This window comes from Nannospalax galili, unplaced genomic scaffold, assembly GCF_000622305.1.
Source record: "Nannospalax galili isolate Female #2095 unplaced genomic scaffold, S.galili_v1.0 scaffold686, whole genome shotgun sequence".
Lineage (NCBI taxonomy): Eukaryota > Metazoa > Chordata > Mammalia > Rodentia > Spalacidae > Nannospalax > Nannospalax galili.
In genome coordinates, this window is record NW_008355472.1 from 1,397,959 (window position 1) to 1,410,166 (window position 12,208).

The following is a 12,208-nucleotide window of genomic DNA, read 5'->3' on the forward strand; positions in this document are numbered from 1 at the left end:
AGTCTCTTGTGTCCTCCTCGGGCATTACACAACATGGGTGCACTTACCTACATGCAGGCAATACACACATACACATGAAACAAAAATAATAGAATATATTTATTTTAAAAAAGATTATTGGGGCTGGAGAGATAGCTCAGTGGTTAAGTGCACTGACTGCTCTTGCAGAAGACCTGGGTTCAATTCCCAGTACCCCCATGGTGGCTACGAACCGTCTTTAACTCTAGTTCCAGGGGAATCCGAAGCCCTCTTCTGACCTCCGCAGCATTGCACGGCATGGGTGCACTCACATACATGCAAGAAATACACTCATACACATAAAATAAAAATAATAAAATTAAAAAAAATGATCAAATAGAGAAACTCTTATCCAAACTAAGCAAAAGAGAGATTTGGATAACTAAAATCAGATAATTCTTGCCTGACAAGAATTTGTAGGACTGTAAATGAATCCTAAGAGTAGTGTTCTCCAATATGTTAGATGGTTTAGGTGTAATGGCTAAATTCCTAGAAGCACACAGATCACAACAGAAGAAATAGAAATTCTCAACAGCCCTGTGAACAAATGAGGAGGCTGAATCAGTATCCAAAAAAATATCCCAACAAAGAACTCTTAGCCAACAGGTCTAAGGTGAATTCTATTATTTAATGAAGAGTGAACACCAATCGTATTCAAACTTTTCTGAAAAATGAAAAGAAGGAATACTTCCTAACATGTTCTATGAAGCCGTTATCCTGATACTAAAGTCTAACTAAAGTATCAGAAGAAAATATAGACATATCCCTTATGAATATAGACACAGAAATTCTTAACAAAACACTGTACCAGTAATCTAACCCCCGAAACACATTAAAAGGACAAGGACTCTGAACAAGTGAGGCTTATCCCATAAATACAAAGGTGGTTCAGACTAAGAAAACCAATTGACAAAATTGCTACATTAATAAAACAAAGAGAAAAACTCAAATATTTTGGTAGAGACTGAAAAAAGGGTTTTGACATAACCTATCACTCTTGAGTAATAAAAAGATTCAGGAGACGAGGCATGCAGTCCTCAGGTGTCAGATGCAGGAGGATTGGGCTACACAGTGAGTTCTAGGCTAGTTTGAATTAGAGAATAAGACTGTGTCTAAAAAAAGAAAAAAAAAGTTAAGATTGCTCAACCGTTAAGGACACTTAACTGTTCTTGCAAAGGACTAGAGTTCTGTTCCCAGCATGCATGTGGGGAGCTTACAACCATCTGTATGTAACTCCAGCTCCAGGGATCTGACACCCTCTTCTAGGCTCCAAGGGTACTAGAGGGGGATTACTGCCCATGAATACATTCACACAAACACACACATCTAAATTTTTTGAAAAAAAGTAAAAATTATACCTTTCCTATTGAAGCTTACCCTACATGGGTATGTTTGCATACATGCTAAGACCTGAACCTAGGCTTTCCTGCATGCAAAGAACATGCTGTACACCCCACTAAGACTGAGAATAGAAGGAAACTTCCTTAGCATGTTGAAGGCTGCATTTGAGAAGCCCAAAATGGTGGATGACTGGAGCTTCCCCTTAAGGGCAGGAAGAAGGCAGGGGCAAATAGAGAAACTCTTACCCAAACTAAGCAAAAGAGAGATTTCACTGCTGTTCTCTTGTGGTTTGACATTCTATAATTCTGTTTGGAAGTAGTATTTGTATCACTAATTTTGAAAAATCATTTGAAATATTTGATGACATATTCTGTTTTCTCCATGGCAGCATTTCTCTCATGAATATTCCTTGGCTATGTTTTATTTGAGACAAGGTCTCGTTGTGAAGCCCTGACTGGCCTGGAACTCACAGAAATCTACCTGTCTGCCTCTGGGATTAAAGACATGCTGAGATTTTAAAAGATATGTGTCATCATGCTCACTGTTGTTATTTTTAGTTTTGTTTTGAGATGCGGTCTCTCCGCAGCCTAGGTTTGAAGCTTTCTGCCTCTGCTGCCTGAGTGTTGGGATTACAGGTGTGCTGTGCACCACCATACCAAGGCAGTGAGCATATTTTTCTTCTGCTTTTTCCCCCTTCTTTAAAATGTCCTATTTATGTTCCTTCCTCATTTTTGGTTGTTCCTTTTTGAATGAGGCTGTTTTTCTCCCATAGCACTTTTTAGGATACCAGATGTTGCTAGTCCACTGTAGCAACTGCTTTCCAAGTTTATAGTCATTTTCTTTATGAGCAGGTCTGCATGTATGAGTTTGAAAAAGTTTTTTATTTCAGCTGGACATGATGCATCCTAGTGTTTGGGAGGCTGTTATAAGGATTGTGATTTCAAGGCCAGCCTGGAGTACATAGTGAGTTCCAGGCCAGCCTTATGCACATATAGACTCTGTTTCTTTCTCTCTCTCAAAAAGTTTGATTTCACCTCCGACTGTGTGAGACATGCCCGCCGGCAGTCCAGGCTTTAACTGTCTTTTTGCTACACCAGCAGTCCACTTGCTGCCAAAAAGGCTTGTTGATGTGATTTCTAATTTAGTTCTGTCTCTTTTACTTCTTCAAAATATGAATAGAGAAGTGCCCTCTACAGCCCATAGCCCTGTTGTAGTTTCAAGTGTTGATTTAAGTTTTATACCCAAGAAACTGCTGTGAAGAAATTAGCCCGTCTCCATTTGAGGCTTGAAGCCTCATGTCTTATCTTTCCTTTGTTATCCAGGTTGTCTTTCCTTCTGGCAGACATTTAGATGTCATGTATCTTCTGGTTTCATTGGAGATCTCTGCTTCCCTCCCTTCCTTTCTTTCTGACTTTTTTGAGACAGGGTCTCCCTGTACCCCCAGCTGACCTGGAACTTAACTGTAGACCAGGCTGGCCTCAGTCTCAAAAAAAAATCCACCTTTCTCTGCCTCCTGAGTGCTGGGATTAAAGGCATGAGCTACCACGCCTGGCTCTTATGTTTCATTTTTTAAGACAGTCTGTAGATGTAGCCCAAGTTGACCTCAGACTTGTGGCAATGCTTTTCCTCAGCCTCCTGGTGCTGGGATGGAAGCCTGAACCACATGCTTGACTTTACATTGATATATTTGGGTGTTTTTGTTTTTTTTTTTAATTTTCTGTTACTTTTGACTGGTTTCTAAGAAGAGGAAGATATGGTTTCTCTCTTATCATTTAAGGCTAGTACTTAGGAGACTAGAGAGATGGCTCAGTGGTTAAAAGTGCTTCCTACTTGTCCAAAGGACCTGAATTCAATTCCCAGCACTCATGTTGGGCCGCTCACAGTTGCCTGTAATTCCAACTCCAGGGAATTCAGTGCTTTCTTCTGGCCTCTACAGGCACTCATACATGCACACGTGGCACGTATAGACACATAAATAAAAATAAAATCTCTTAAAAAGACTGTAGTACTTAGTTTTGTGTGTGTGTGTGTGTGTGTGTGTGTGTGTGTGCTTTGCATATTCAGTTAGTCACAGTGTTAAAACTAGATTAAACTTCATAACATAAACTGTGGAATATGACATTTTCAGTTATTTAATAACATAATTCATAGCATTTATATGTGCTCTTTGTTCCAAGTGCTTTAAAAGTATGTACTTGTTTAATCTTTATAATTCTATGAGGTAATCAATTTCTCTTTCTGTGAATGTCTCTCTTTCTCTGTTTGTTTAGGCAGGGTTTCTTTTCATAGTCTAGACTGACCCAGAACTCACTATGTAGCTCAGACTAGCTTTGAACTCAAAATACTACTGCCTTAGTCTCCGCAGTGCTGTGATTGTAGACAGTCATGAGCCACTACGCTGCTTTATCTTCTTGGTGTATTGATAGTGAACTGAAGCATAGTCAGGAAAATGAACTTGCTCAAGGGACTCTACTTCGTAAGAAACAAGTACTTCCTGCTTCTCCTCCTGTGACTGTAGTGCTTGTGGGTCTTGGCAGCATCTGTTTAACCTTCCATTAGTGAATCCTTTGAAAGCAAGGTTCATGTCTTATCCTTTATGTAGATGGGCCTCATTTTCTTGTGCTTCAGAGCACTGCATTAAAAAAGAATTTACAGACTGAATATTTGAGGCTAGACGTGGTACTGCATGCCTGTAGTCCCATTTACTTTGGGGTAGTCTGAGTCTTGGCGTTCAAGACCAACCTGGGCAAGCATAGCGAGATTCCATTTCAAAAATTAAAATAAGATATAATAAGGTAAAAAGTAAATTAATAGTTTGTGGCAGCCTGCTTTGAATAAATCTGCTGGTGCCATTTTTTTTTTCCAGTGGCTTGTGTTCACTTTATATCCCCACCCAGGTCACATTTTGGTAAGTTTTTTTTTTTTTTTTCTTTTTAAGTTAGTCCCTCCCCGTCGTCACAAGCTACCCGGGAACTCACTACATAGACCATGCTGGCCTCGAACTCACAGAGATCTGCCTGCCTCTGCCTCCCAACTGCTGGAATTAAAGGCGTGCACCAATATGCTCAGTCACAATTTGGTAATTCTTGAAATATTTTACACTTTTAAATTAGTTGTATATCATGCTCTGTAATTGTTGATCTTTAATCTTAATATTGGGGGTACCATGAACTATACCCACATAAAGTGAAGAATTAATACATGTTGTATTTTGATTGCTCTACTGACCAGCTGATGCCAGGACAGTCTTCTTTTCCTTGGGACCCCTATTCCCTGAGACACAACAATATTGAAATTAGCCAGTTAAAAGAAAAGTTGCATGTGTTTCACTTTAGATGAAAAGCTAAGAAATGATTAAGGTTAGTGAGGAAGACATGTAACTAACAACAACTAAAAATACCATGGAATATTTAAATTAGTTGTGTGCAATTTCAGAATAATAAACACAGTTCCAAAAAACCAAATAAACAAAACCCAAAAAAACCTAAGTATGTAGATGGACTTCCTGAGAATAACCCCTGAGGTTGTCCTTTGACCTCCACAGGGACACATGCATGTGCATGTGTACCTATACGCACATACACATAATTTTAAAAAAGTAAGATAACTGAAAGAAGCTGGATACAAAGATCTCATTTTGTCTTATTCCTTTCAAATGATTATCCAGAATAAGCAAATTTGTGGAAACAGAAAATTACATTAGTGGTTACCAGGGGATGAAAGAGGAAAGAATAGGTACAACATGTTCTAGGGTGATGAATAATTTTGAAATCAGAGAGAGGTGATTGTACAGCACTGTGAATGCACTAAATGCCACTGGCTTGTTACTTCAGGTTGATTAATTATGTTACGGGATTTTCACTTAACAAAAGTTGGATACGTAGGCCCAAGGTATACCTACAGTGGGTTTTCCCCCCTATGTTCTTTTTACATCTGGTGAACTATATTGAATAAATTTCCAAATATTTGTTATTTTAATTTCTGTTATAGTTATACTGTTAGTTGTTTTCTTTCTTTGGAAGAGAAAGCTAGTTGGTAGACATGTAGCTAACAACAACTAAAAATACCATGGAATATTTAAATTAGTTGATGTGCAATTTCAGAATAATAGACATAGTTTCTTTATGCTCAGACTTCACATGACTCTCCTTAAACAATGTTTAAACATGTATTTATTTGTGTGTGTGTGTGTGTGTGTGTGTGTGTGTGTGTGTACGTACACTGTACCATGGTGTGAGTGTGGAGGTGAGAGGATAACTTGTGCAAGTCTATCCTTCCACCATATGGGTTCTGGGAAGTGAATTCAGGTTGTCAGGCTTGGCACATCCCACCTGGCTCAAGTTGTCCTTATTAGCTTGAGTTATATTTAAGCTTAAAAGGGTAACACATAATTTAAATATTTGCTTTCTCTTTTGTAGAATATGAAAAACACTACCTTTTCTTTAGTGTAGAGATAGTTTATTATCGACTAAAATGAAGCAGTTTAAAGGGTGAAAGAGGGCCATGACCCAAGGGGCCACTGGCCCTTTGGAAAAATTCCTACTTCTTATAAAACCTATTGACAGATTTTCCAGATGTTTTTAATGGTGACACTATGATACAGTTCACTTTTGTTAGCTTCCTTTGCTTGGGTGTTTGTACTGAGTGGGGAGATAACAGATCTGGTAGCACTAGTCATAATCATTTCTAATTCAGTTTTAGAAAAACATGGTCTCAAAAGTTGTCTTCCTATGTTTATGAATGTGTACTTATTTTTTAAAATAACTTTATTTTCCTTCAAACTTAATGCAAATTCTTATTGAATATCAGAAATTATAGAAAGAAAAAGCAAGAGAAGAAAACAAAAGCCTATAATCCCATGGCCCAAGAAAGCTTCCATTACTGTTTTTTAAATTAAAATTTTATATGTATTTCAAGTGTAGGAGTGTTTTGCCTGCATGTATGTATGTATATCACATACATGTGGTATTCATAGAAATCAGAATAGGGCATCAGATTCCCTGAAATTGGAGTTATGGAGGGTTGTGATCTGCCATGTGAGTGCTGGGAACCAAACATGGGTGCTCTACAAGAGCAGCAAGTGCTCTTAACCACTGAGTGCTCTCTCCAGTCCTTCCACATTATTTTTTTGAGACAGGGTCTCTCACTGAACGTTGGGCTCACTGATTTTAATTAGCTCTCCAGTAAGCCCAAGGAATATTATCTCTGTTTCTCTGGTGTTGGGGTCACAAGCAAGTGCACAACTGTGCCTGGCTCTTTTACATGGTGGTGGGGATCTAAACTAAGGTTTTCATGCTTGTATGGTAAACACTTTATTGATTGAGCCATCTTCCCAACAGTTTGTTCTTTTTTCTAGGTCTCTTTTTTTTTTTTTTTTTTTTTTTTTTTTTTTTGGTTTTTTTTTTTTTTTTTTTTTTTTTTTTTTTGTCTTTTTGAGACAGGGTCTCCCTGTAGCCCCAGCTGTCCTGGAACTCACTATGTAGACCAGGCTGGCCTTGAACTCACAAGATCTGTCTGCCTCTGCCTCCCGAGTGCTGGGATTAAAGGCGTGTGCCACCATGCCCGGCCAACATGCTTTTTACTTTTGAATAGGTGTGTTGGAGAAGGGGCATGTTCTTTGTATATAACCCAGACTGGCCTTGAACTTTCAGTTTTGTTTCCACATCAGACTTCTAAGTGCAAGGATTACTGGAATGTGCTATCATGCCTGGCTCTTTCATTCATAGGTAGGTAGGTAGGTAGATAATATATAATGATCTGTCTGTCTATATCTATATCTATATATCTATATCTATCTATATCTATCTCTCTATATATTTAGAGACAGGGTCTCACTATTTAGTCCTGGCAGAACTCACTATGTAAACCAACCTGGCTTCAAACTCATAGAGATGCACTTGCCTCTGCCTTCTGAATGTTGGGATTAAAGGTGTATGCCATCATGTCTGCCTCTCTTTCTTCTTTTGTAATGCAAACATTTCTAGCTGTAAATTTCTCATTTTTCCCTGCATTTGATGTTTTACTTTGATCACATTTAATTTACTTTTTCCATGTAATCTTTTAATTTGTTGAGCATCTTTAAGGCTACAGTTTTAAAGTCTTTGTCTAGTAGATCTATCAGATCTAATTTGTGTTTATTTATATTTTTCCCCTTATTGGGTCATACTACTCTGTATTTTTGTAAGACTGGTGATTTTGTAGAAAACTGAGCATTTGGATGTAATAATGTGGTAATTCTACAAATCAGATTTTCCTTCTTCTCCAGAGTTCCTGTCTAGATTGATTGATTGTCAGAGCTGTCTGTGCCTAGGATTAGCCTGTGATGTTAACATAAGGTCTTTAAGTCTTTTCTGAATCTGTACCTTCTCCTGGTCATGTTCAGTGACTTCCTGATTCTTCCTGTATATACAGTCACTTTTACTAAAAAAAATTTTTTTTGTGTATAAATGTTTTGCTTGCGTGTATGTAAGTGCACCACATGTGTACACTGCCCACGGAGGCCACAAGAAGGCATCAGATCCCCTGGATCTGGGGTTACAGACAGTTGTTAGCCACCATGTGGATGCTGGGAATCAAACCCTGGTCCTCTGCAAGAGCAGCCAGTGCTCTTAAACACAAACCCATTTCTCTAGCCCCAACAGTTGCTCTGAATGTGTTCTCCTTTAATGTCTAGCTCCCAACAGGGGAAAAAGAGGAATGAAGAAAGAAAACCCACCAGTCTTTTAAATTCTCTGGAAGTCTCTTCGGCCAGAGGAAGAGGAACTCATACCAGTGTGCGGGAGGTCAGCAACAATGGTTGGCCCTTCTTTGTCTGGACTTCTATGATCAGAAGCATCATTCTGTGATCAGAGCTCAACAGGGTTCATTTTTGCTCATCCTGGCTCTGGTTGCCATTTATAAGCTGCTTCAGGAACATACACATGGCTGCCTGCCAAAGTCTTAGGGTTTGAGGTTGGTGGCTCCTACTGTGCTAAGATTTAAAACTGAATGTTTATTATCCAAGCCTGCCCTGGAAGTCACATGCCCTCTATTGACTCCATGGTTTCAAAATGGTTACATGAGATTGCCTCTGCCAGTGCCATTGCTGTCTAGGTTGGTGACAGATTCCTGGAGATTCTTCATAGACCATCTTCCTAGAATCTTTCCCTGTTGCTTAACTTTAAAATTTTTTTTTTATTCAGCTTTTGTACATTTCATACGACAGTTCTTAATCCTGTTGCTTAGCTTTTGAATGCACTGGAGATTAGTCAGTCAGTCAGTCTGTGTATGTGATACTGTGGGTGCACATATGCCAAGTCACTTGTCAAAGAACTTCACGTGTTGGTCCTTCCTTTATACCTTGTTTGAGACAGCATCTCTCTTGGTCACTGCTGTGTATGCCAGGCTAGCTGGCCCACAAACTTTTGGTGATTTTCCTATCTTTGCCTCCTGTTTCCCAGTTGGGGCATACTGGGATTACAAGTGGCTTGTGTGCTGTTGCATCCAGCTGTTAGATGGGTTCAGGGGCTCTGAACTCAGTTCATTACTAGCATAGCAAGTACTTCACCAACTGAGCCATTTCCCTTGCCCTAGAATATTCATTGCATAGAATCTTGTTTATATTATTATTGGCCATTTGATTTTTTTAAAGACAGTGTTATTCTATAGCCCAGGCTGGCCTGGGACTCACTATGTAGTCTATCCTCAAATTCATAGGAATTATTTGCCCTTTAAAGTATTGTTAATATTAGTGAATCTTAATGTTTAAAGTGAGAGTTTTTCCTTTTGTTATTTTTAACGTTAATAACTACTTATTCACTAAAAAATGAAAGATATTGAGTAGTTGAAATTTTTTTTTTCCTGTCTTTTTTGAGACAGGGTCTTCCTGTAGCCCCAGCTATCCTGGATTCACTATGGAGACCAGGGTAGCCTTGAACTCACAGAGATCCTCCTGCCTCTGCCTCCCAAGTGCTGGGACTACAGGCGTGTGCCACCACACCTGGCCCGAGTAGTTGAATTTTTAAATCAACAGTCATATTGCTTAACTTGATTAAATTTCAAATGATAATTTTGGCTTCTTGTCTTTTGTCTTGTCCTAGTGGTCCTCCCCCTTTCTACTTACTCTTATTTAAGAGACAGGGATATTGCTATGTTGCCTAGGCAAATCCTGAACATATGGGCTCAAGCAGTTCTCCTGCCTCAGCCTCAGCCTCCTGAGTAGTTGGGATGTAGGCATATACTGTTGTGCCCAGCCATAAGTGTTAAAATACGAAGAATATGAACAATAAATTCTGAAATAATAGATATATAGAAAGTATGTTACAGCTTTTAGTGACCTTGTGCTTTGTACTGTAACTCCTGTGAAAAACTGGAATAAAGGAAATGATTTGTTGATTTTTCTTATTGAGGAGCAGGTGATCAAAAATTTTTTTTAGTTCCTTGAACTATGCTGATTGTTAGAGTGGGTAAACATTATATTGTATTGTATTGTATTGTTTATTTATTTGATTGATTTATTCATTCATTCATTCATTCATTCATTCATGTGTATGTGTGTGGGCCCATGAGTGTCATGGCATTCATGTGGAGGTTAGAGGACAACTTTTAGGAGTTGGTTCTATCCCTCTACCATATCAGTGCCAGAGACCAAACTAAGGTCATCAGGCTTGGTGGCAATCTCACCAGCCCACATTTTTACATAACACGTAATAGCTATTCTTGTAATTGTAGCTAACATTTATGTAGGATTTATTGTATGCTAGATACTATTTTTAAGCACTTTATAGTTTTCAAATACCTAAAGTTACAGAATCCCTCTGAAGTGAGTACTGTTATCCCATTTTATGAAGGTGAAAGTACAACAGAAAAATTCATGTGACTTGTCTAAGGTTGTGCAGCAAATGGTATGGCTGGACTCTGAATGTAGATTGTCTAACTGCAGAGACCATGTCGGTAGCAGTTTCCTGTATTCTTAGCTCATAAAGAGGAAGAAAATTCTTTCTCCCCCACACATCGTACCAGCCAGTAGTTGACAGTGTGTTAATATATTTGCATGAAGTTTTTAGGTTATAATTTTGATAATGATTGTTTGTTTGTATTTTTAGGACATTCAGTCAGAAGAAGGCTGCTATTGAAAGAGAGTATGCACAGGTAAGAGTGGAGCTGGAGGTTCCTGTTCCAAGTCTGCCTCTCTTCTTGGCTTGAGGCCAGAAATGTCTGTCAAGGAGAACCTGAGAATCCTCATGTGTTCTCTTCTCAATTCTATCTTCCTTTGATTTCTTTTTTTTTTCCATTTAAATCTTCAAGTAAGGCTTAGTTATTTTATAATATATCTTTATAGCTCATCTTCTTATAAAGAAGTTAGTGAATCTTCAAGAAAATATTAATTACAGTTTACAAAGTATTTATAGGTATGACTTAAAATGGATACATTTCACAAAAGTATTCTTTCCTTTACATGCCCCATTCTCTGAAGGTTGTGAAAAGTTAGTTTTCATATTTATCTAATCAGGTGTTTAGTTATCATGACAGTCCTGTTAATAGAGTGGTATGCTTTCAATGGACATTATGGAGCTGTTTTTAGGGAAATTTAAGAATTTCTGTCTTTAATTTTAATTAAGTCCCTATTTATGCTCTGATGGCTAAATATTACAAGAAAAATTATGCTGTTATGTCATTTGTGGATCTTTAAGAATGAATATTCTTCCATGTTCAAAAACATTTTCACGAGCTAGGAAGATGACTCAGTGGATAAAATGCTTTGTAAGGGTGAGGACAAGCGTTTGGATCTTCAGAATCCCTGTAAATGTGGTGGGGTAGGCATGATAACCCAACTGTAATCCCAGCACTCTGGAGGCAAAGATGAGGGGTCCTTGGATAAAGGTGGCTAGCTCTTTGAGCTCAGGATTCAGGTGACCTTGCCTTGATATATAAGATAGAGAGCAATTGAGGAAGGTACCTGATGTCAACCTCTGAGTCTACATATATGCTTATGCACAGGGTTACATAGTAAGCCCGTTTCAAAACAATGAGATAAGCATCACCCCTCTGCCCCCTACAAGGACTAATTCAATGTAATTCGGAAATTTTTGAACAATGTATCAGTTAGCCTTTTGTTGTGACCAAAAATACCTGAAATAGACAACTTAGAGGAGGAAAGATTGACTTTGGCTCATAGTTTCAGAGTTTAGTCCATTATGGCTGGGAGGGTGTGACAGAGTAGAGTGCTTCACATTGTGGCAGACCAAGAAGCTGAAAAGGGGGAATGCTGGTGCTCACCTGGCTCCCCTCCTCCATTTTATACTATCTGAGCCCCCAACCCATGAGACTGTGACATCCACATAACATGAGCAGTCTTCATCCCTGAGTTAATCATTTCTAGAAATGTCCTAACATCCAGATGTTAGCCTCACCATCTCTTAGGTGATTCTAAGACCATCCAAGTGATAATCAAGATTACTTTCTGAGTGATAGCATTCTAAAATGCTCCTCCCCCATATTTTTTTAATTGAATTTTTGTGTATTTCATACAGAACATCTTAATCATCTTTATATCCCCTTCCCTCCAGCTTTGTTGCCTGAAATGTACATCTCTCTCTTGGGCTGGTACCAGGCCCCTGTATGCAGCTCTCCTTGACAAATGTCTTACAGCTCTCGTGCCGGTGCCAGCTGGCCAAGACGGACAGTACCTGAAAGGGGGAGTGAGGATTGAAAGAAAAAACAAGAGACAGAAAAGATACTTGGGAGGACTGTCAGTAGAGACTGCAGCCCCAGTTTATTTTAGCTCTGCCTTTTTATACAGAAGAACTCAATTAGTTTCAACAGCTGTTTTTCCCACCCGTATCTGAGGGTCAAGGAGTGGTCAAATACT

General features: G+C 38.7%; 1 protein-coding gene across 3 annotated transcripts in view; it reads left to right on the top strand.

Annotated features, from left to right (window-relative positions):
• The window catches only part of Fchsd2 (FCH and double SH3 domains 2), a 222,199-nt gene that overhangs the window by 24,157 nt on the left and 185,834 nt on the right, over positions 1-12,208 (top strand). For all 3 annotated transcript variants that reach the window (XM_017803071.2, XM_017803070.2, XM_008852729.3), the window contains exon 3: positions 10,443-10,488. In XM_017803071.2, the coding sequence (XP_017658560.1) occupies positions 10,443-10,488 (46 nt within the window). The remainder of the gene's footprint in view (positions 1-10,442; positions 10,489-12,208) is intronic.